The sequence below is a fragment of the Mycteria americana genome, chromosome 5, assembly GCF_035582795.1.
Source record: "Mycteria americana isolate JAX WOST 10 ecotype Jacksonville Zoo and Gardens chromosome 5, USCA_MyAme_1.0, whole genome shotgun sequence".
Taxonomy (NCBI): Eukaryota; Metazoa; Chordata; class Aves; order Ciconiiformes; family Ciconiidae; genus Mycteria; species Mycteria americana.
Window position 1 is genome coordinate 13,575,622 of NC_134369.1, and position 25,665 is coordinate 13,601,286.

Genomic DNA, 25,665 nt, shown 5'->3' on the forward strand with positions numbered 1-25,665 from the left:
TGCAGTTCTGCTGAATTCTGACAGCCTTCGTTGTGTGCAGCATTCCTAGTGGAGTAGGTAATTCCCTGGCTGCTGAGATTCTTTCATTAAAGAGAAAGCAGTGTGAACCAGGATGTAGCAAAATCCGGAGTTAACTATTTAGTGATATGTTTGCCAAGATCTGTCAAAAAATAAAAGCTTCCATCACCCCAGTGGTTTCCTTTATTTTGGAGGGGGGCAAGGCTTGATTGCTCATGTAATTAAACATCTGTGCATTAATTTTAAAACATGTTTATGGTATGCATTTGATACTGTTGACTGATAACTAGATGAATGGTCTGCATACAGGATCATATTTATGTGTGAAGCAATATAGAGCAGATGCTATTAATAGTTTGGGATCACAACATTACTCATAAACGGGGAAACCACAAGTACGTTATTCAGATCATCCTAGACAAGTGCTAGTGCAGCCGTTACGCCACGGTGTGAGGCACTCGTATGCCATGTGAGTGCCTTTGAGTTCAAAGAACGCCTGTTCAAGTTATTCTGATGAGTACTGTTTTCTGTCCCTCACATTTAAAGCTGGTTATTGACAAGCAGAAGTAGAGAAGCAAGGATAAAAACTTCATGCACTTGTAAAATGTCCTCATGTGTTACGTTTCACCATGTATCAGGACAAAAATTAAACCTAGCTTCACTGAGCAGACAGAATTTTGGCTTTCCAGTTGTATAAAGTAGGGTTTTCTAGCTGGTGTTGATCAGAAACATTGGCATCAAGGCTGTTGCTGTCTTAAAGTTCAGAGTAATTCCTGTCTCTGCCCACCTGCTCTGTATGCATGTGTATAGTACAGTCTCTAAACATGTAACTTCAGTTATGTGTGGGCTTGTTTTCATTTGTTTCAGTTTTTCAAACATGAGTGGTGATATTTTGTCAGCCTTTCTGTCTTCCTGTGTATTCCTCTAATTATTCTTCCTCTGTGAATTGAATTTTTTGTGCAGAATAAATGTTTCTATACTTAGACCATTGATTGTTTGATATAAGTCAAGTACTGCACTTAGCATAACTTTGGGCTTGATTTGCACCTTTTAAGAATGCAACACGAGAAATGGAAGTTTTCTGTCTATGTGCAAAATGGATATAATTTTCTCTTCACACTCCCCTGTCAGCATACTTCATCATGTAGCCGGGACCTCTGTTTTGGATTGTGGAGTTGTTCCATCTCCATGGCTGTCAAATACCCAACCTCTCCAGTAAGAATGCCAGCAAGACAGAGGACAAATCTCAGAATAACTTTTGTGATACCTGCACTTTTGTTCTGGGGAATCGTGCCAAGCTCTAGCAAACAGATTTTATACAAGCTATTGAATTGCTAAGTTGCAGTGTGAGGGAATGAGTACTCAATTAGATTAACAATTTTGTGGAAAGGGTTACCAGCCTTCTGCAATGATATGGTCCTCCTGTTGCTTTTACATAGTATGATATTGAGTTATTAATTTGTGTACAGGACTGGAGAGGTCATCTATTCTGGAGCAGAGGCGAGAATAATAAGATATTTTTGGCCTAATTGTGTTTTCAGGAGTAGTAAAGGGCATAAAATCCCTGTTTTGCTTACATGTACCTAATTGTCATTTGTGGCTGTGATGAGTAAGAGGTCTAAAGGCTGTACCTAGCATTTGAAGAAATGTCGTAATTACATCTATAGCACAAATTTGCAGTTTGAGCCTCAGGTACTGCTGCAACAGACATTGGCCTTGTTGCAGGGCCAGCTGGACATCTCTCCTCCTCAGACTCCATAAGTGCACCCCTTTCTCTAGTTAGGAGCAGGGCCTTTACTTCTTGGAGGGAGGATTCCTTGTCTTGTCCAGCTGTTGGGTTGGGTTGGGTCCTGGGCAGTGGAACACTCTGTACCATCCCCACTCATCCTAAAAACCTAACTGGCTTGGCCAGTCATGGTTCTGCCTTCTGGGACACTGATCAGTTGCGAGGAGATTGGACAGCGTTTGTCAAACTCAGGTTTGGTTATGTTCCTTAGCAACCTTTGAGGGTTTTGTCCCCTTGAGCTATTATTTCACCTTCTGCTTAAAATAAATCTCTGAATATGTCATGCACTGTATTAGTAAATTATTACTGAACAGCTGTATCTGTTCATTTAGAGCTGTAGCCAATAGCAGATGCTTAGGAAAGGGTATAAGAAACAGACAAATATAAACTGATCCTTTGATGATACACTATCCCAGCTTCTGTAAAACAACACTTTAGGGACTTTCTGAACTGAAGGTTGTATCCAGACAATTGTGTTTTGCAGTTCTTCATGGACCCCTCCTCTGTGAATTTGTCTAATCCATTTTTTGAGTCCATTTTAATACTATTGGTCTCCTCAGCATTCTGCAGCAACTGAGTTCTGCATTGCATGAGAAGTTCCTCTGTTTGCTTACTTTGTCTGTTGCTGGATAATTCAGTAGGATTCCTTCTAGTTCTTGTGTTAGGAAAACGAGTGAATAACCACTCTGTATTCACCACCTTCATAATATCCATATTTTATAGGTCTATATTGAATTTCCTCTCAAATGTTTCTTTTTGAAGCTGAAAAGTGATTGCTGGTCTCTGTAGTGTCTTTTTTTCATGGGAGACATTCTATACCATGGTCCTTTATGTTTTTGGCCATTTCCCCTATAAGTTGTGGTTTTGATAAATCTTTTTTGAGACAGGGTGACCAGAAATAGTAATCAAGGTGCAAGCACATGGAAATTTTGTGTAGTGCTATAATGCTGATTTTTGTATTGTTCTTTTTGATTCTCAGTAAGTCCCAGCTTCATAGTTTAAGAGCTCTGTTTTTCTCAGGCACCATAAAGTACCTGAAATGGGGAAATCCTAGAGGATATTCCATGCCATCCAAGGAGCACTCTTGAGAGAACTCTGAGAGAGGCTTCTGGTTTTTTCCAATTATATGCAACGGTGGCATTTCATGCAAGACTAACATAGTTCATGGTGGAACCTCTCAGTCTCTCCTGGGACTTGACGTGTGTGAACTTCTAGGCTCTGACAGGCCAGTGCTGCTGTTACTACAGGATTATCAGAGAGAACAGTTGATCTCAGTCTGCTGTAGGTGGCATTCTTGGGTATTTTGCCCCAACATGTTTGTCCTAAGCTTTATTAGTGACAACTCTTCCATCCTGGTGGCAAGTGCTTAACTAATTGTTTTTTGGTTTTTGTTGTTTTTTTTTTCTTTAAAAGCATGTGAAATTTGTGGGAGAGGGGTTGGGGGACACAGTACAGGTTTTATTTTTGTAAGTATTGCACTGAGCATGTTGTGATTACTTAGTGACTGAAAGTAATAATAATTTAATACCTGACCCTAGGACTTCGAATCTGAGCTTGGGACCAGGGTGGGTTTGTTGCTGGTTTATTTTTTTTCTAATTACTATTAATTTTAGGGGGATTAGAAGGAAATAATGATAACAGCCTGGAATTTAGGGTCCTGCAAATTCCTAAAGTATCAGAGTATTTTTTTGACTTTAAAGAATTGAGCTGCTTACAGCACAAATGCATTCATGCTTAATGCAATTAGGTACATTTCCCAGAATGTTAATTTAACAAAACCTTTTCCTTTGACCTGGAAAAAAGGATAAATAAAACATGATGCTGCTTGCTCCATATAATCTTTTCTTCCTTCTGCTTTAAGCCAGCTCCAGTTTATTCAGGCAAAATGTCAAGGACGATTTGTATTCTTTTTCTCATAAAAACGGAAAGGAAATCCTTTGGATTCTATTCTGAAATTGGGAAATACGAATAGGAAGCATGTGTAGACTGTGTTATCAGTGCTGCTGTGTGCGGTGAGTTAAACAACTGGATTGGAGTAGTACATTTGTTTAACCTCCTAGCATAATGAGCTGCCAGGGGGATTGCTCCACTTAATAGCAGCCGTTCATTACTCTGCAACCATTTGCAGCGTGTTATTTCTCTTATAGCAAAGAGAATTGGCGGTTCCTAGTTTTAGTTTTCTTTATCTGTGACACTTAATGTCAACAGCCTTGAGACTTTGCCAAAACAATCCTAACAAATCCTAATCCCAGTGTTTCAAGGTAAGTATTTGCTTCTCAGAATTCTTCTGTATTAGTGCTGCATGTTTACACTGGACCTTTTTAAATGCAACAGTGATCAAAGAAATATTTGAACTGAACAATATGTTTATTTTTTGTTCTCTGAAGGCACTTTGCATGTTCTTTCTTCTTACCTTTCACTACCATAGCTATGAAATTTGTGGTAGAAGGCATTTTGGGGTGGTGATGCTGCTGCCATTATATTATAAGGATCATCAGACCAAAATTAATTGTGAGACAATGAGAATTCCATTTATAATGACACAGATGTAGTTCAATGTGCCAGGATGTACATTAAAATGTCAAAAGTTTCAAAATTAACCTACAGCTGAAGCCACCCTCAACCCAAGAGCATAATTAATGCTTGTTGTTGTTCAAAGGGTGCAATGTAAAAGCAATAGAGCTTTTATAAAACAGAGATCAATTCTTTAAAGGCATCCCATTTGCAAAAACTAGCTGAACTGTCAAGGGAAAAGAGAAATTTTTGCTAATGGCAAAAGAAATGATTATTTTAGGGAGTGAATTAATAGGCTATTAATGAGCCTTGTTCCCAGTGCATTGTTCACTTCACACTTGACAGCAGCTCCATGGATCAGAATGGAATGTGTCTGTTCTTAACTGTGAGTTTTAATACTTTGCACTGAAAGATCATAATGTTGCTTCATCATTAAAATAACCACAAAATTAACTTTTGCCCCAAGGGAAAGACAGATGGCAGTTTGATGGCCTCATTATTCTTTTTTCTTTTTAACAAGAGTAAGGTTTTATATTGGCTTATATAATCTAAAAAGATATCTGAAGAAACTGATGCTAGCTAGAAGAGTAAAAAAGATATAGCCGTACAAATGCAACTGAATTTCACCTTTATAAAAATTACAGTTATAATGAAGTCTTATGCGTGTGTCTATTTCTTTTTTTCTGCAGTAGGAGTTGTCCCAGTGACTACTCCCAGTAAGTAAGATTGTCTCATTGAAGCCAGGAATAATCCTACCATTGTCTTAGTAGGGCTAACATTTCGCCTGCAGTGTATACAGTTACACACAGACGGGTCTTCACAGGGTCAGGTCTCAATATGTAATAGATGATGGCACGCTCTCGTAACATAAGTAAAGGAAGAAGCACATAGTCATTAGAGGAAGTGAATAGCCACAGGGTCTCCAGTTAACTTGCTGTGCAGCTTTGGGTGGTGTGCCTGCCACGTGTGTGCCTCAGCATGCCCATTTCCAATGGAGCACAGCATTAGGTAGTTCCTATTGACTCAGACAGGAATTTGAGGATGCTTCGTGCTTTTGAGAATCTGGCTAAATAAATATTTAACTACCTCACAGGGACTTAATTAATGCTCACAATGGACTTTGAAATAAAGGGAAAAGGCAAGGCTGATTACAGTCCATCTGTTCAGTTCAAGCATGGATTTGCCTATTTGTTTTATTTTCTGTAAGTGATATGAGAACAATTCACATGTTTATTTTGTCACCTGAAAAGGCTTGTGATAAAAAGAGTAATGGAATGAAAAGGAAAATGTGTACTTGATAGGCCACATTTGTCACTGCATGTGCAGGAACCTGTCACAAGCAAATTATGACAGCAAATGAACATTTTTGATCTTTGTGGACTTCTTTATCTCATGTGTGGCCATGAGAGCTGGATTCCTTTCTGACCTGCATATATTCCTTTGGTTTGAAACCTGAGCATTCTTAGGAATGCTCTGTCAGACAGAGTATATGGAAAATTGTGGCTCCACCAATGCATTTCCTCATTTGCTGTGTTCTAGTTTTCAGCTCAAATGTAAGGTAGGAAGAATGTGTTTGACTAGTTCCATCTGGTTCCAAGAAGTTATTACATCTCAGGCAGCTTAGATTCGGGGACATTCATTTGCCTCAAGAGGAGGAAAATGGCCAGTACCCTGGCTGCAGAGACCCAGTATTCTCTGGGGTGCCTTCTACATGAAAGGACTGTTTAAAACAGACTGACTAGAGCACCGTGTGGTAGAATGGCACAAACCTTCCCTAGCACTGCAGAAGAGCTGACCTCTTTCTGTCTCGAATGCAGGCTATTTTGTCTCATTGAATATAAGTGGTCATTGTTCAGGCAAAGCTGCTACTATAGTGTCTATTGCAAATTGAGGAAAAGGAGATTAAATTACATCCTTAGGTGGAAATTAATATCTGTGGGCAGAGTGTTCTCTTAGCACATAGGTGATATGCATTGCAAGCAGAGGAATTCAGGACTGACTTCTTTGGCATTATGTAGGATTTACACAGGCACAGCTGACAGCCCAGTCTAGGCTACTGTCTACCACTGTTGGATTAAGATGGACAAAGGTATCAAAATCCAAAATGGAGTAACAGGTGAGAAAAATACTAATTAAATCTAGGAAATGGGCCCTGTCTCAGATTCACTTTTTAGGTCACAGGCAGAAAAATAAGTACAACAACGAAATTAAACTCTAATTCAGATGCAATCAACACATTTCTTTTGTCTTGATTTATATTACAATGAGTGCTACTTACTGTATTGTAGTCAAATGAAAAGGATTTATTCAGTCAATTACCAAGGGTGAAACACCAATGAACTATGATGAAATAAATTGAAAATTACATATTCAAATGACACAGATCTGCATACTTCTTAAGACTGCTTATATTTGCTTCATATGGATGCTAGCAGAGTCCTGATTTCAGTACAGTCACGCATTCCTGGATGTAAGGCAGCTTAAGGAAGTCACCTAGATGGGTGGATTTGCTTTGTTTTGCATAACAGTATTTCTGTAGTTTTGACAGTGACAAATCATGAGACAGTAGAAAATGCATGTTGCTAAAACTATTTCAGAGATTTTGGTAAATATTCCCTTTCTTTGGAAACTAGATGTGTACATCCTTTCCTCATTAGTACATATAGGATGTTTCTGGATTTACACTAGGATATTTAAAGGGCAAGTGCCTTAGGTTTAATGGGACAGACTCACTAACTAGCATAAAGTTTTCAGCATCATTAACAGTAACAATAGTTTCATCCACTTGTGTCAGATCTGAGTCTTATTTCTTCTGAATCTTCTTTCTGAATAAAGTGATCTGATGATTTTTGAATAAAATGATAACATTTCTGATCTGAATCTTATTTCTTCTGGAATAACTTAATGGAAGCTAGTAGGGTTTATATCAAGGATTGATTTAGAATCACAGAATCATAGAATCGTTTAGGTTGGAAAAGACCTTTAAGATCATCAAGTCCAACTGTTAACCTAGCACTGCCAAGTCCACCACTAAACCATGTCCCTGTTCTACATGCTTAGCTTTCCCATTCATTGTAGGGAGTTAAAAATCAGGATGCCTCGGACTGATCAAAGGAAGACATTTTTTGTAAATCACAGAAGAGTAACCTAGGTGTCTCCTTTTCCAGCTTTCAGTTTTAATGGTGGAAACTCTAAAGCTTTTGGAGATGGTATAAGATTAGAATAGATACTTTCAAGCCCTTGTGACACCACTAGTTGATTACGTATAGCTGAAACAGAGTATCTCATCCATTATAGAAAGAACAGTAGCATTTTGCTGCTGAAAAGCTTATTAACATATTGGGTTTTTTTCTTTTTTCTTTTCCCAGCGTTCGGCATCCTTAAGCATTGTGGGCTTTTCAAACGGGTTAGAAATGGAATTACCTTCAACAAGGTTATCTAGCTCGGCTGATCCACAGATGCAAGGTGCAGCCGCTGTAACACTTGGCCCATCCCCGAATGCCCTTTGTGACTGTGATACTCCACCAGAGTCAGTGCCCAGCTACAGCCTGGCGTTGGGCAGAGCTCCAAGTGACCTGGGCCCTGGGGCCACCCCTGGCCTCGCACCAGGTGATGCACTCCAGGGCAGCACTAAGTGCAAGGTAGGAATTGCTCAAACTCCTCTACTGAAAGGGAATCCACTTTCATTGATAGCACATGTTATTGTTAGTCAGTCAAAGGCAGCTATTTCAGTAGGTAAAGTTTTCCTATTGTGGTATTTGAAGACTGATTACAAATTATTAAGATGGAAAGAAAGAAAACTAGTAATAAAATTTGTGGTGTTTTTTTTTCCCCCCCTCCCCTGAAGCTGGAAAACGAAGACTTCAATACTGTAGATCATCCTCTAGAAAACAGCTTGGCTACTGCTGGGCAAGATGTAGTTAATGAATTAACTCTTTCTATGCAAAAAGTGCTGGAAGAACCTATTAATCTTTCAATCAAGAAATCTCAACATTTCACTTCTCCTTCTGAACTGCTCAGCAACACTTCTTTCCTGTCTGTGAATGCCAGAATGAGACAACTTAGAAGCAAAGAAGGTACCAGGCTTTTCATTATTTCATTTAGGTTTTTGGTCTTTCTTTCTTAGCACTGCGTATTGCAAACATTGCAAAGCAGTATGCTTATTAATGTACTTACATATAAATGTGCTTTTCCAGCAAGCTTCAAATATTATCAGAGTACTTAATCCAATGGAAAAGTGTGTTTGATCTCATTTGTGGAGGAAAAACATGGAAATGATATGCCTTGAATTTGTAACATCCTTCATCTATGAACCAGAAATGAGTGTGTCTGTGTGAAGTACCTGGAGTATTAGTTCTCTTAGAAGCACTCCTGTTAATGAGACCTGCAGTTATGACTATTGAAGAGCTGGTTTGAAGAGTCCAAATTCAATTAAAAAAAAAATTACTTCCGAAATGTAATGTGCCTTCTGCTAAGTCCTTCACATCAGTAGCGCAGCAAATTTTTGTTAGGTTAATATATTGCACAGTATGTGCATTTGCTTGGCTCTGTCTACTGTGGAACATTCGCTTCAGCCAAGGCCTATTTCTTCAGCCTTAATGGAGAATTAGACCTTACTTAACTCTTTTCATGGGCAAATTGCCAGCATCCTTGTGCTACACTGTAAAGCCTCATTCCTGCAAACTCTAAAAGTCAATGGGACTATTCATGCAAGCAAGGGATTGCAGGATCAAGCTGTTATCCTGTGACTTATGCCAATATTTGGCTGCTTTTCTCTGTAAAAGTTGAGTTAATATTTCTATCTCTGTGCTGTATTTTTATTCAGAGAATTCTAATTAGTACAAAAGAGGCCTAGCTCAGTGAGCCAAGGAAATGTATTTGTCTTCTCTTATATGTACTATGCCTAACTGTGACAATTATGCCACAATCATTTGTGCGAGTTGTTAAGAATCAGGCGCACCCTTAAAAAGCTGTGCCTCAGTCAGGCTTAAGTGTGTCTGAGAGGAGCAGCTTTGTAGTATCTGGTTTGAGTCATGTGACACTACACACATAAAGCAGCCCCAACATACAGAGTCTCACTATCTATAACAGATGCTACAGATTTGCTCTGTGCAAAGCACAGGTCCTGTTGTGCAAGAGGATGGAAAGACTAGAGCGTTGAATTCAATGCTGCTCCCTTTTCACAAGGAAGGACCAGGAGCGAGCAATTCCGATCCTGCTGTCACTGTTTAAAGGCATGCATTGAGGAGGTACAGTCGCCGTATGCAGTGTGCACCAGTGAGAGAGATTAACTCTGTTGCAAAGGCAATGTTATCTTTGCTAGTGGCTCTCAGTAGGACTTACTGGCTTCAGCAGTGCTGTGCTGCCAAACCCCACTGCTTCTTGTATATATCTCCAATGACTCATCCTTTTCTAATATCAAATCTAAACATTTCACCTTAATTTACAACAAAATACTTCTTATCCCAGCCCCAAGGGATGTGGTAAAAATTGTACATCATTTCATCATTTTCCCTCTTACAGCCACTTTTCTTCTTATCATGGCTTGCAAAAACACCCTCCCCTCCCCTTCTCTTTCCTAGACTAAACAAATTTGATGCTTTCAGTCTCTCCCCATGCATCAGGGTTATGATTTTTTTTTTAAAAACCACCTCATTCCTGCTGCGCTATTCTGGGTTCTCTGCAATTAAGGAGTGCTGCCCATAGCCAAACGCAGTGCTGCAGCCGAGGCCTCTGGGGTGCCATGCACAGCCAGGGTATCAACTTCTTGTGTTTTACATTCCTCACTGCTGGTAATACACTGCAGGATGGCATTCGCCTTTTTTGCAGCAGCAGCATTATGTGGTTGACTCGTAATTATGTGACATTATGTGAATGGTCCACATTAACCCTTAGTTCCTTTTACAGAACAGTTCCCTAGTCATTATTTTCCTTTGTGATTACATTAATCTGATCCTTTGTAAGCATAATACCTACAGTTATCTCAATTAAGTCTTACTGATTTAGGATACTTTTTTTCTCAGATGTATTAAGATCATTTTTAAATTGTAAACATTCTCCACAGTGTTTGTAACCCCTCTAGTCTGGTGTTTTCCTCAAATTTTATAGGTACTATTATTTCATGAGCCAAGTTGCTGATGGAAATGTTGATTAATATTAGGAACCCAGCACCGCTGGAACATCCTCTGGTTTGACAGCGTGCAACGAGAGGTGCTCCTTCAGCTCAGTGTGCAGTCACCCTTTAGTAATTCTGTCCAGAGCCATGACTACCACCCTTCACCTGAGCAACAATCACAAGTGAATAACACTTGAGGAGTTAATAACACTTATCTCTAGATAGCCATGATATTTGGTTTGTTTTCTTGTTAGTACTGTCTATGTCAAACTAATTCCTAAGAAAAGGAGGAGTTACTATGAAATTTGTCAGTGGATTGGTATTTATGAGGGCATCCACTGAGGCATACATCTCTACCCCATCCCGTCTCTCCAAAGTTTTGTTACTCTTGTGTTTAGTATCAGTCAAGAGCTACGGTTACTTGCATGCTTATATAACAGATAGTTTTGCATTCATACGTTTATGAGTTACGTACGTTGGAGGATAGAAAGGAATCATACAGTGTAGCTTTCGTCCCTTAGTGGCAGATATGGGACACACAATTTCCTTCCTGTTTTCAAGTAACTGGAATTATCCAGAAGCTTCTTAGCATGGAGCAGGAGACTGCAGAGACTTCCTGAGCCTCAGGGGTTCAGACCTCAGTAGGTCTGTTTTTCTCAAGTGAAGGCTGTATAGCAAAGAGGATTACTTGCGTTGTTCCATGTATATGGATGAATGTGGCATGGCTGTGTACATATATAATTCCCTGGGATTGTAACCATTTCAACAAAATATTTTGGAAAGGCTCCCTATATTCAGTACAGAAGCAGTGGTTAAAAGCAAAGAGAAAGACAAAGACTGAATCCCAGAATAGAAAATAGCAGACGCATTTTCTACACATATAGATGAAATGATTCCATAATTCACTTATGATATCATATTAAACACCAGTCAGAAGTACATGAATATTGAAGTACTTTCTACCCTAATCTGACTCTGATATTATAAATATTTTATTCATTTTCTTATCTTCTGTTCCAGATTCCAATAACTGTGAAAAGGAACATTTTGAAATGGATATGAAAAGCAATCAGAATGTCAGGTAAGAGTCTTTTTTTTATACAAAAGCACTGGCCATAAAATTTTATGCATGTATTTAGAAAATTTGTCATACTTAATGATAATGGAGAACTTAAAAAGAATGCAAGATTCCTTATAGATAATAATTATGAAAGTTGTAAAGTATTCTCTTAAACTTGGAAACAACAATTTTGTTGTTTTCAACAAAATTGAAGTGGTGAGTTCATGTATTTCTGTTATTCTGTGTAATTTTCCAGAATGAATAAATATTTGCAAACTTATCTCACTTGAGCAATTAGAAACTGTTTAGCCCCAATTAAACTTAAAAAATATATTGGGGACAGGATTAACATTATCACAACAATTTTATAAAATTTTGTTTTCAGCTACTGCTGTGATAATATTTTAAAGTGAAGTTGATGATGTGCTGTGTTCTTGCTTGAAGCCAGCCACACTGAAAAGTATCAAGCATGACTTAAATTGGAATAATTAAAACAAAAATATGTGGAGCAGGCCAAAGTCTTAGCACGGAAGTTAGTGATGCATTTACACATATGATTAATTTAAAGTGATTGCATTCACATTTCTTAAAGAATTGGCATGTGAAAAAACGTCCAGATTTTCAGTGTTTAGCCAGCAGAGTCACAGTGACAAAGGAAAAGGAGCACAAACAACAGTGTGTGAAAAATGTGGAAACTGAGTAGGGAGGAGAATTTTGTGGAATATGGCTGAATTTAACCATGTGTCATTTTGATTGTAGAGCTGGCCCTAAGGAGCAGAAGATCCCCTATGTGCGACTGGAACGTCTGAAAATATGTACATCAGAAGCAGGGGAGCTCCCGGTGTTTAAGCTCCAGCCACAGGACAATGAGCAGGAGGGCAATTTTCTCCTGATAATTGAATGTGGGACCCAGTCTTCAAGTATGGCTATAAAGGTGAGTGGAATTTACTTGAGGCTTTACCTACTTTCTCCCCTTTATCCCACTGGCTTGTACCCACAGTTTCTGAAAGCTGTTATATACTAAACAGGTCTGTTAATTCATTTCACCCTCGGACACTTCTGTGATGGGTTGAAGTAATAGAGAATGCAGCTTTTAGTTTGCTGTGTAGCTCTGTGATACTTCGATTCCTGAGAAGTCTGTCTCTGGGATTGGATAGCTGTAGTGTTTTTGTATTCTAGCAAACAACCTGGCTTGTCTGTCTAGTTACAAATATAGGATAAATAGCTTAAAACTGACCCAAATGTATATTTGAGTGATAGGAACCGATTCCAGAAATCACAGTGTAATAGATTTTTAAAAGCTTTGTATTCTATTGCTTCGTTAGAGTCTTGAGTGTGAACTTCTTTCCACAGAAGGAAATGGGAATTTCTGGTTGGAACAAAAAACTAGACTTTTTTTTTTTTTTTGAGCTGTTTACTGTAAAATTTGCAAATAAGATTGTAAAGTATCCTGTTTCTATCATCTGTGGTATGAAATCTGTACAGCTCTCTCACAGTGCTATTACATTGTGGTATGTGGAGGAAATGACTTGACCAAGGTGACCTGGATGGCCAATGGCAGCCATTGAGCTGAGCCTGGGCCTGCTGAAACCCAGTGCCCTCTCCAGTAGAGTTCACTGCAGAGAAACCATTTTGTCTGCAGATAACTATTGCTGTTATATGCTTACATATGAAAATTATGATTGTGTGATCCCAGATTTTTCTTCCTTCAAGATAAATAAAGATAGTCCACCTGAAAGACTGAAATCCAAAGAGGAGAACTCAGAGGACAGAAAATTTCTCATATCCCAGGCTGCAGGACAGACACAATCTCCTCCTGTAGATACTCAATCTGTTGACCAGAAGCTCAGCAATGGCATCTCCATCATGAAAAAGTCTCCAGTTACTCAGGAAGGCAATCCAATTGAAAACGAGGATTTCTGTGCTGTGTGTCTTAATGGAGGAGAACTGTTGTGCTGTGATCACTGCCCCAAGGTCTTCCATCTCTCCTGCCATGTTCCAGCCCTGCTCAGCTTTCCAGTGTGAGTATGTATGACGCTTCGCTAATGTGCTCAGTTTCTGCTCACTGCCTTGGGGCAGAATATATCCTCAGGGGTATATGTGTCAACCTTACACGAGGGCAAGGACTGCATCTCTCACTTGCCTTTTTTGTTACTTTTCTTGCAAAGGGAAGAATTGTCTTACACACTAGGAACTAGCTGAACTGTTAACAAGAACTGTTTCTGGCCATGTATGCCCTTTCTGCAGTTAGGTGGCCAGTACAACAAAGGAGGTGGCAGACCTGAGCTTTAAAAAACGTTCTTACGAAGTACTGGAGAAAAATAAAATCCTAACTCTTATGTAACTTCTGTGGCGTAGACGTCAGCTCTTCTCTGCAAGAACAGTGACTAGCACAAGGAAAGGGCAATCAGTGAGTTCCTGTTCAGTTTTCTAGCCAGTTTTATGGGAAATTTAGGCTTATTGGGGCTTTTGTGGAAATGTTTAGGACATTGGTTTCCCTAAGACATACATTCCCTAGCAACTTGTCACAGATGAATTGTATGCAACAAAGAGCCAGAATTAGGTACACGTCCACATACCAAACTTTAAAATTGAGGCTCAATAATGTGCATTACTGGTGGTGTATAATTCTGAATTCTGTTACAAATCATTACCAGGTGGGACCAGAGGCTACTTCATTTGTGTCAAGCCCAAATAACTGTCTCAGCTGAGAAAAATACGTTGTGAAATACTAATTTGGAGATTCTGGTTTGTTCTTTCTGTTCAAAAAGCAGATATTTCTCTCTCTTGGCTTTTCACTCTTTTCTCTAATAGCTAAGTCATTATTAAACCTCTAGTTTCAAAACAATGTGAAAACCAAGTCTTCCTTTTAAAATAAACTTCCTAGGCAAAGTTAAATTCTAATGGAGTAAATTAATTCCCTTAACTAAAGTTCTGTATTCATAGTTCTTTAATATGCATTCATCTACAGTTATTCAGGCCCTGATGTTGCAGAAGTTGCATCACTGCATGCACATTCATGAAATTGTTCAAGAGGTTTCTGAAAATGGATCTGCTAGGAAGGACACTTATGCCCACGCAGAATTATGTGTATTTGTTTTGGGAACCTGTGTACTAGCACATGTTATGACCTTTCCTGATAATGTTGATTTCTTAGATTAATATGTTAATTATCATATCACTTGATAATAAATATATCAATTATCAAACAGACCTGGTTTTGTCTTATGACCCAACTGTTGGCTATTTTTCCTTAATATATTGTTTTAAAAACAGCACTTGCATTAATGCAGCTGCACACACTGCTGGTACATGATTTCAAACACTTACTATTTTGTCTTTTTCTTTTTCTCTGTGAAAGAAAAAGTGCAATGAGTAGAATCTGAAATTATTACACTTCTAATTAGATTCAAATCTCTTGAAGAATTGTAATACTAGTTAAGGATGAGACTTGCTTCCAAATACAGTGATTCCTGAGGTTTGTTATTTGTCAAGGTTGCTGACAAAATTTGACACAAGTTTTTGGTTTCTTGTTTTGCAGGGGAGAATGGGTGTGCACACTTTGCCGTAATCCAGTGAAGCCAGAGGTAGAATATGACTGTGAAAACACACGCTACAGCCACAGCTATAATGCACAATATGGCCTTGACGACTATGACCAGAAGGTGGGAATAACTATATATTGTACTATTTAGAAAAGGTAATATGATCTCAGCATGAGGCTTTGCCTCTTCATTGGAAAGATGACTGTTTTGACTTGGTTGCTACTTGAATATTTCATAGAGTAGTAAATACAACAAAAGCATGTCTATCTAGACATTGCTGTTCAATTTTAAAATGAGTGATGTTACGGAAAGATGAAACAGGCAGATCTGGAATTCCTTTCTCCTTTGAACAGGGAAGTCACACTCAACAGCAGAGCAAGCTTCCCTGAGTCAACTTTGCCTGGCTTTCTGCCACTGAATCTTTTTCCTTTAAGACTTGGCAGCTTCTCAAACATCTACTTAGGCCAGTTGCAATGACATTTTTGTGATCTAGACACTTTTTGACTTTCAGTTGGATTGAAATCATCATATGGTCTTCATATGTACCATTAATCCTCTTGAAGATAATATTTAGGCATTGTTAACTCAGCATAGATGAAAGCTTATCTCTTTATATCCCCATTACCAGTTTCCCCTACCAAACCTCCCATGAAAAAATGCCTTTCTTAAAGTCCACTTGGTACTCGGAAGCCACAAGTTCCAAATAAACGTCCTGTGTATACTGGTGACAGCTGGACAGGGAGCCTAAGTCCACACAACTGAGTGCAGATGCTGAGCTGGCCCTGCACAAATGAAGCCTAGAATAAGGCACTGGTCTAGTCTGGGCACCATACATAAAGCCAACAGCAATGGTTCTTAGAGCACTGGGGCCCCTTGGCAAGGCCTATGAGCATAGCCACAGCCCTGCTCAAATTCATCCATGATGTTTCCATACTGGAGCTACTCTGTCACAGAATCACAGAATCGTATAGGTTGGAAAAGACCTTTAACATCATCGAGTCCAACCGTAAACCTAACACTGCCAAGACCACCACTATACCATGTCCCTAAGCACCTCATCCAAACGTCTTTTAAATACCTCCAGGGATGGCGACTCAACCACTTCCCTGGGCAGCCTGTTCCAATGCTTGATAACCCTTCTGGTGAAGTAAAATTTCCTCATATCCAGTCTAAACCTCCCCTGGCGCAACTTGAGGCCATTTCCTCTCGTCCTACCACTTGTTACCTGGGAGAAGAGACCGACCCCCACCTCTCTACAACCTCCTTTCAGGCAGTTGTAGAGAGTGATAAGGTCTCCCCTCAGCCTCCTTTTCTCCAGGCTAAACAACCCCAGTTCCCTCAGCCGCTCCTCATCAGACTTGTGCTCCAGACCCTTCACCAGCTTCGTTGCCCTTCTCTGGACATGCTCCAACACCTCAATGTCTCTCTTGTAGTGAGGGGCCCAAAACAGTATTTGAGGTGCGGCCTCACCAGTGCTGAGTACAGGGGAGAGCTTGACATAACTTCTTGACATTGATGTGATGCCTGTTTCTATTGGATTGGGTACATCTGGCCAGAAATAGTTGGGATCTGGGTCTTGATTAGTGAGGTTCTATTTAGAAAATGGAGTTGATTAGAAATGCCATTGTTGGTGAGCAAACATGGCTTCTAATATTTTTGTAGTGCATTTTTTTGCATCAGTGAAAAAGCCAAAGACTAGTATAAGTATTTTACAAGTTAATGACGATTAAATGGAACTTTTTTCATACAGTACAACCAACTACATAACTTACATCCATTTGTATGAATGGATATGAACAGTGTGAAACGTTTTCCATTTAACTGTTTCCACACCGTTGCTGCTGTTCTTTTAGTCAAGAGCCAAGGAACAGATCTGGAGTGCAGAAAGGAAATAGTGATAGCGATGAATTCCCAAGAGTTTCCAGGAAAGATACATGCATACAAAAAATTTTACGTAATGTTTCTTTTCTTGCATTTCTTGACTATCCTCACTGTCAAAACTATAAAAATGCTATGAGGCAAAATGTCCCCCAGGTTAGAGTGAAGTGTGTAATTTTGCATCAGAAATGCACAGACTACATGAAAACTCCCCTTGTTGCTAGTATGATTGATTAACTAAGGACAAGAATGAAACTCACTTGTTTTGAATTAAAATGTATTTCAAATTTGGCTTCTACAGAAGTGTGAAAAGCTGGTGCTTTCCCTGTTCTGCAGTAGTATGAGCCTCCCATTCCATGAACCCGTCAGCCCCCTGGTAAGTACTGCACACGCATGGGTCAGAGGGAATCCAGAGAATACTCTGGCACACCTCTTGACTTTCTCCTTTGTTTTCCTGAAAGATATTAATCAGCTTTTTTTCCGAACAGTATTGCTTCCTGGGGAAGGGTAGGTGTTTCACTCTTGCACGTGCTTTTGAAGGTGCCAGGTCAGAGGCAGGTAAATGCTGGCCAATATTCTCAGGCCAGGTTTGGGTGCCAATTTAAGATGCTGGTAGCATACTAAAGGTATATGAGGAGTTCCAGTGATTAAGAAAGTTGACTTGCTGCATACATGGAGAATGTTGCACTGCCATAAGAGAGGTCTGCTTTAGAAATAACCCTGGACTCCCTCTTTTCTGGTGTTTTGCACAAAGGTGACTGTTCAGGGGAAGATGTAGAGACTGCTGTTTCATCCATGTACTCAACATTTGCAATATTAATGGCTATTTTAAGGAAGATGTAGATTCACGCTATTGTAACAATAGCGTGAAACAAGTTGGAGGAGGAAAATGAGAGGAGAAAAAAAGGTTGTATGTGAAGGACTAGTCCAAATAACAATATAAAAAACATTCCACCTAATAAAGCTTGCAATGAACTATGGAACACATTACCTAACAAGGAGGTTTTGACCCAGCAAGATTTAGGGAGTGGGATATCCTGGTAGCTGGTGCCCATTGAAAAAGACTTTTGTTGAACTTTAAAAAGAGTGCATAGTAGTATATTTTTAGTCACTCTTGGCAGACTACTTCCCGCAGTATCAGCTGCCAGTATCTCAGCACATTATTTTTATAACTGCTTAGGGGAAATGTTAGCTAATTGTCAATGTTACCTATATTATTTATTATGGTTAAATGATGACATTTATATCTGGGGATAAACGTTAGAAAGTGCAAATAGCAGAGTAGTCACTGAAGTGTGCTATTTTCAAGATCAATTTTGCAAGCAAATATGTTTTTAATCAGACCAAAAAGCACCCAGGAAGATGATGTGCAAGTGTAGGCACCAAAAGACTAGAGCTCTTTTCCTTGATGCACGGAATCCTCTGCAGTGACTTCTGTCCAAACTTGCATAGAAGTCACCGGAGGGGAAATGTTTTCATTAAAAAGGTTACATACCTGCGTTTTATTCTTATTGCAGGCTCGGCATTATTATCAGATCATCAAAAGGCCAATGGATTTGTCAATCATACGAAAAAAGCTGCAAAAAAAGGATAAGTCCCACTATTCTGCACCTGAGGAACTTGTGACTGACGTGCGTCTCATGTTTTGGAACTGTGCAAAGTTCAATTATGTAGGTTTCTAATATGCATGGGTGGGGGAATACAAACCAGAGGGTTGCTCTTTCAAGCTGTCATAGTGGTGCAACTATTGGTTCCATTGACATCAGATATGGGATTGGGATAAACAGAAGTATTAATCAGTTTTACTCTTTGGAAATGATATAAATTTTTTTTAATGACAGAAATGGAGATATATATGGACCTGAGAACTTGAGATACATATGGATCTAAAATTAAAGAGGGACATCTTAGCAGACAACTTTTTGGAATGATGCTGAGTTTGCTGTAAGCAGCCAGTCATAGCCAGCAAAATAGCTAGGGAAAATTCAGGTGCATAGAAATTCCTAAGCAATGATGACTGCTATTCTTTCTAGTTCACTGCACATCTCTTTTTCTTAGAGGTGCAGAAACATGTTCCTTAATAGCAGCATCTGGTATTTACTTACAATGTAAATGCAGAGGGACTAATGGGCTGTAGAAAGTGGGCAGGAGACTAATGGAGATGTAGGAGACAGAACCAAGGTGAGACATTAGGGTAAGGTAGTAATTTGGTTTTGATCCTTGATGATTTCTGTGTACGGTAACACTGAATGGTTATTTATTCTCTTACAGCCTGATTCAGAGGTTGCTGAGGCTGGACGATGCCTAGATGTATTCTTTGAGGGCAAACTGAAGGAGATTTATCCAGACAGGCATTTTCCTTTAATGCAACAAGAAGACTCTGATTCTGAAGAAGTGGAGAGTCAGAATAGCAAAATGCCACCCCAAGATTTTCAGTGGCCATCATATGGACAGGAGTGCATTCAGCCTAAAAGGAGACGGCGCCACGCTGTAAGATTGCAAAAGCAAAAGCATTTGATCGCTAAGTGGCCACCCTGCTAAGTGGCCACCCCACTAAGTGGCCACCCTATCAGTTTACAGCTACTGATGGGAAGTTTTGACAGGGCTGTGTAGGAAAACTGTCAAGCTTCTATCACAGAGATGTGATCAGTTCTATAATTTTATGTCAAGATCCTCTGAGTGGAATAAAGTGTCAGTTGTGTATAAACGTGTGAGCATGAACAAATGAAGTCTCTCAGGCTACACAGTTATCTTCCTAGCAGAAAACTCTGTCAAGATTTTTAAAAAGACTAAGCCCTCTAGCTATTCACTGTTTGTTTCCTTTGTACACAGGAAAGTGAAAAAACTAAAAGAATGATGTTTCAGCCAGCTAACAGCCTTCCTCAGGTATGACCTCCTCAAGATATGAGATTTGCTACGAGGAATCCAGCAGCATAACTGACAGAGTTAAGGTGTGTGGGAGGAAAGCAAAGCACTCGGGCTGTTTATTTAAACTCTCCTAATCTGCTGACCATATGCCTTATTTCTAGATCTTGTGGATAGACAACAGATCCAAAGTGTTTGAATCTGTCAATATTCAATCTGTTAAATCATATATATGTTTTGCAGTGTTTACACTGAAGTACTAATGTTTTGGTGATAGGTAATGATGATTAATAATAAAAGTAACATGCTAATAATATCTAATACTGCAGTACCATTTTATAATCTGTTCAACATGATATTTCTATTTTATAGAGCACAGGTAACCATGTAATAATCTTGCAACCTCAATGTGAATGTTGGCCATGCTTTGTGATAAATACCATGCGTAGTCATAAAAGCTGTAACCCTGTTGTCTTACTCAATGATTTTTCTGGGAGCTTGACTGCTCAAGGCCTGTGAGATACAGTCTAATGTGATTATCTGATTAGCTGTTTCTTTTGAAGCAGAGCATTTTCATTAAATCATGAAAGAACAAGTGCTAATAGTGCTAATACTAGGGCTCTGCGTGAACTGTTTCTGAGTGCATGCTGGATGCTCTGTTTGCAAGGAATGATTGTTCAGTATCTAATTCATGCTCGGTAAAGCAGTGTGGTGTTTCTTGGGTCTCAAAGGTAGCATTTTTATACAACCCAAGCCAGTTGTTTTTCTTTAAAGCAGATACTGGAATTCAGTAAATTAACTATGAAGCAAATTACATGGTTATAGAAGTGCCTATAAAATAATGTCATATATTCCTGATTTTCTCTTTGCTTATTTCTTGTAGTTGTGATTACCAACAGTGCTAGAAGATGATGATAATATGTATATGTAGAAGCTCAAACAGAATGAAAGGATGCCTAAGTTTTTTGGGGGTTTTTTTTGTTGTTGTTTTTTTTTTTTTCCTAAATTCCACAATGTATTGGCAGAACACCACCAAGGGCCAGAAGAGCCATTTTAGAGTTCACTTGAACAAAGGGTAGCATGTAATTGTAAAGCCTGAAGGGTAGGATAGGTAACAAGACATGACACCTGATCAGAGAGTGATGGTTTGCTAGCTGCTTCCCACCTCTTCCAGAAGCAGGTGAGCCAGATCTTTGCATGGCCAATGCTTTCTTCATGTGTGTTAGGGGCATCTTCCTCCTTAGGGCTCTGCCCAGCAGCGTAAAGCTGGGCTGTGATCTGGCTCTGAGAGAGAAGGGTTGTTGCAGATCTCAAACACAGTTAAAGTTCATTTTAATTAGGTTCCTGTAAATAAAGATGATATTTTCAGCATAGTTTATATGGGCTATTTGGTCTGGTAACCATGTATGTTATTTTAGATAACACTTTAAAGTAAAGGTTTATATATGAAATAATAAGACGTGAATGTTATATTCTACTATCTATGTGACTTATTGTTTGCCATTAACTTAGTAGTGAGCTAATGTTTTCTTTTCTTTGAAGAAATGAAAATCTGGATATTATAAGCTGACTGGAAAACTGTGAGATGAAGGGACAGCCTTTACATTTTGTATATGTGAATTCCTATGTGCTTGCTTTCTGTCAAACTCCTGTTCTCAAAACAGTGTGGGTCTGGGCACAGGGAAATGAGTGCAGGTTTGTAACTGAATTAATCACCCTTATCTATGCTACAGGTATCACCTTTTCTCAGTTGGTAATTAATTCCTCCACCAAAGACCTATCTTTTACCATTAATAGCACAACAATGATATGCTGTAAAGGTAGAAATGGGAGAGACTATTGATGACTGCCTCTTTTCCTGGAAGAGCAGTCAACAAGAGCCTGCTTCTATTTCTTAAGAGCTGTAGGTTTAACTCTACCATTAGTTTTGGAGAACACCTGTTTTAATAAAATTTAGCCAGGGTATAATATACCTTCATTAAAAACAGAAGTGTACCAGTTTGTCATCATATATAAGACACCCTTTGGATGTGTGCTAGCAGGACTCTATGGCCTGAGCACTCTTAAGGCTAACTTTGTTTTTGATTACTTCTCTAAGACATAGTAACAGTTAAAAAAAATACTCGTAAACTTCATGTCATGTTGGTAAGCAGAACAAAACCTGAACTTATACATATGACTTCACATACTTTCAAATACAAATCTGTGGGTCAACCACTTCACAATACATTGCATGTCGTAAGAACATTATCCATCTCTGATGTTGCCTTAAAATTGCTGGCTTGTGATGTTCCTGCTGCTGGACACCATACCACCAGGGCCGGTAAATTCTTGGGGTGTTTACTCTCTTGAAGTCCAATTGCACACTGGTAATGGCACTGACAGGTATGAAAGGAGGGGTCTCTCTTCTAAAATCTAACAGCCCACGTGGCCCAAAAGAGAAGTGGTAGGTTATGTAGGTACTTTTTCTTCTATCACACAGCCTGTTTCACAATCGAGAACGTGTAGGAAAGGAAGCAAGGAGGAACTCGTGAAGTTTTCCACTGGAAGTAAGTATAGCAGAAACAAATGCCAGGAACACTGTGGAAACCCCAGCGAATGCACTAGGCTCCTGGAAATGCAACCAAGGGCACAATTTTTCGTTTTGTCTTTAGTAATGGGTTACATGTAGAATGGGAAAATCCTCTTTGTGCTTAAGCAGTTGGAAAAGAGATTAATTACACTTCAGTAACAGTTGTTGAAGAAGAAACAACAGCTACAAATTTGACTTTCATTCCCCTACAGACAATTTCAAAGACATACTTCTTCCAGTATCATTACAGCAGAATGGCATTAGAGTTAATACAAACAGGTGTTTAACAATTCAGATTATCGAATGACTGCATGTTTATATGTGTAATGTGCTTTGTTGAACAATAAAATATGTGAAATGTATTTTTGCACATCAATCTGAAATTTTTGCTCTGAGTACATCTGCTTTCAATTAATATATGGATTATATAACATCATTTACACTTATTAGCTAAGTTGTTGATAACTACTGATGGCAAAGTGGAATGATTACAAAAGCAGCTATGCTAACACAGGAGATCGGCTTTGTATTTGTACTGGAATTTTCAATACCAAGTAGATATTTTGCCTTTTAATTTTTCAATTAGTGTAAGTTAGTGAGAACCAAACACGCCATGAACAAGTAATAAAAAATGTTTGTAGTTTAAATGTATGTATACGTTAAAGTGCCAAAGAACATACCACTTACTAGTGAGATGAAAAAACTATTGTAGTGTAATCAGAAGGAATCAGAAAAGATATTCCAAAATTGAAAATGCTAGAAAATGAAGAATTATGGAATAATTTACAAAAAATAGAACAAAAATACTCTACTGCCAAAAAGTCAAGCAGACACTGCAGGTGTTTTTCTGTTGTTATTGGTTCTCTCAGTTTGGTTTATGGGAGTATAAAACTATCAGCAGCAACTTTCTGACCTAGAGGCCTACTGGCTTGAGGGGTAAGGAACTCTTCTTTCAGGGTTACAGCTGTGCTGCTCTTCAGACATAATTAAGAGAGAATTTGTAGATAGAGGTAACTTTTTTATTGTATAAACAGGAAAATGTCGAAAAACTTCTGGGCATGCAATTCCTTCAAGTGTGAAATACAGGCAATAGACTTCAAAGCTAAATACCAGCTGAGTTTCTCTGACTTTAATTAGATATCAATGAGATAATCTGAGGGAAAATAAAGATAAGCAGTAGTCGTGGGCTAAGGAGGATGCACGCCTTTTGAAGCTGTTTTTGTAGATCAGGAGCAAGAAGTGAGAGGTGGAGTGATTGTTTTTTGAGAAATGTTACTCCACTGTTCCTGTCCTTTAGTAAATGTTTATGAAAGTCCCTTTCAGTGTGTAGTTATGTGCATTTTCATGAGAGCATTTAGTAGATTGGTAGCATTTAGTCTACTAAGCAGACTTTCATAGAAGTTTATATTAGGATATGTAACAGTAGGAACATGGTATTTGGATGGCTTTGCTGTGAAAAGTGTTTACTGTGGTGGGAATACTTCCTGTGGAGATGAGAAATTGTAATGTTCAAATCCGTTGTCAAATTTGTAGCTCCACTTGCTCCATTTTCATTCCAAGTGTCTGAAAAGACGTTCTTGAAAGATACTTTTCAGATAACATCTTCCTGCATAGGATGTAATTTGTAACGGATTCCCTGTAAATTCTATCTCACAGTGTATTTTTGCTATAGAAAAGTCCTTTTTAGGTTAAGGAGATAAGACCATGCAAGTGTTTTTCCAAGAGCAAATAGGGTAGTGTCGGAAGGTCAGGGAGTATTTTACTGCCTTTGGAGAGTGTTTGAGATGGTTACCAGTTTTATGGAAGTAGCAACACTGATTTATGGTTGTGCTGTGGATGTTTGTTAAGTTACTATTCTTGATCTTGATTGTAGTGCCTTGGACAATTATGTCAGTACGGAAGTGTTCCAGAGGCAGCCTGATACTGAGGCAAACCTTATCTTTTTGACGATGTTTCTCATTAACAGTCGTGAGTTCACTTTAAGTGGAAAAAAAATCATCTATTTTTATACACTGACATTTGGGCAGGAAATGAAACATACTTGAATATTTTTCCTTGTTTGCTTATTAGCCTGCTCTTGCTTCTGACGAAGTTAGTAAGAGCAGGAATGGTTCTTACATCTCTTATAAATTCAGTACTTGCTCTAGGAAAATGTGTTTGTGCTACTTCATTTTTTACAGTAGACTTCCTGGAGTTTCTTGATGTAGTGCAGGTATGGGACAAACCGGGAAGTCATGAGACGCCTTATGGGAAATTCACAGTGAAAACATTGTAAAATATTCAAATCAGAGCCACTGTTTGGATTGTACCTCTGAAACAGTGAGATTTGCTCCTGTGGGTAGACATTGTAGACCTAGCTGGTTGCCAGGTCTTGTGCTGACAGCCTGCACTAGGCTGAACTTCTGTCCTGGCTGAATGAACAAACACAGTGCTTAATAGTGTTTCAAATGCTGAATTATGCTTGCAGAAACTTGTAGAACTTAATCTGGTTTTATACTGGGCCCAGCAAATGTCAGCGTACGATGAACATGAAAAAGCAGTAGAACAATGCTATCTTCAGACACGGAAAGTAAAACAGATAAACTGTTGTAGCAGGAAAGTTAGGGTATTGGAGCGGTGGGATATTTTATGTAGTCACTTCTGGATCATACGGTAATTTACAAGTCAGTGTGTTCATTCTATAAATAATTGCATTTTTGCTATTTACAACACTTTTAATGTTTCTTGCAACAGCACTAAACTAGACCTAAATTTAAGTCAAGGAAAAAGTTTATGCACATGTCTATACCATATTGCGTAGTCTGTGGTGCATAGTGCAACACTTCTGAATTTACAGATCATTGGGCCAAGTTCTCCCCTGCAGCCGAACAGCAAATGGAAAACACCTTTAATCTCTAATAATGACAATATTAATAGAATAACCAGCAGACTATGCAAAAGTGTTCTGTAAATCACAGAAATTAACAAAAACCTTATAGGATATTTTATTCTATGGCATAAATAAAGAAACAATATAGAGCTTAGATAAATTGAAAATCAATTCAAAATTCATCCTTACACCCTACCCAAACTCTGTGCTACATCTTACACATAATTGTACATACCTCAGGCATCTGCAGTGCAGTATATTAACACGTACAGGTGGGCTTCAGTTTATGAGCAATAACATTAAAAAATTCAGTGCTTTAAGCAAACACTGGACAATCCTCTGTTTCTTTTTCCCCTTGGTCTCTGAGGGGTTTAGAAACATCGGTAAACTGGCTCTCATCCATGTTTGTGATGTACTTGTAAATATTTCCCAGTCATAACTGT

At 38.7% G+C, this 25,665-nt stretch overlaps 1 protein-coding gene across 1 annotated transcript in view; it reads left to right on the top strand.

Moving 5' to 3' along the window:
* TRIM66 (tripartite motif containing 66) overlaps nucleotides 1-19,919 on the top strand; it is a 53,133-nt gene extending 33,214 nt beyond the window's left edge. Inside the window, exons 11-20 of the mRNA XM_075501445.1 lie at nucleotides 7,687-7,959; nucleotides 8,166-8,394; nucleotides 11,454-11,514; nucleotides 12,253-12,427; nucleotides 13,207-13,514; nucleotides 15,035-15,158; nucleotides 17,218-17,292; nucleotides 18,434-18,586; nucleotides 19,188-19,406; nucleotides 19,749-19,919. Coding sequence (XP_075357560.1) covers nucleotides 7,687-7,959; nucleotides 8,166-8,394; nucleotides 11,454-11,514; nucleotides 12,253-12,427; nucleotides 13,207-13,514; nucleotides 15,035-15,158; nucleotides 17,218-17,292; nucleotides 18,434-18,586; nucleotides 19,188-19,406; nucleotides 19,749-19,808 — 1,677 coding nt within the window. The 3' untranslated portion in view covers nucleotides 19,809-19,919. The remainder of the gene's footprint in view (nucleotides 1-7,686; nucleotides 7,960-8,165; nucleotides 8,395-11,453; nucleotides 11,515-12,252; nucleotides 12,428-13,206; nucleotides 13,515-15,034; nucleotides 15,159-17,217; nucleotides 17,293-18,433; nucleotides 18,587-19,187; nucleotides 19,407-19,748) is intronic.
* Nucleotides 19,920-25,665: the final 5,746 nt, after the last annotated feature.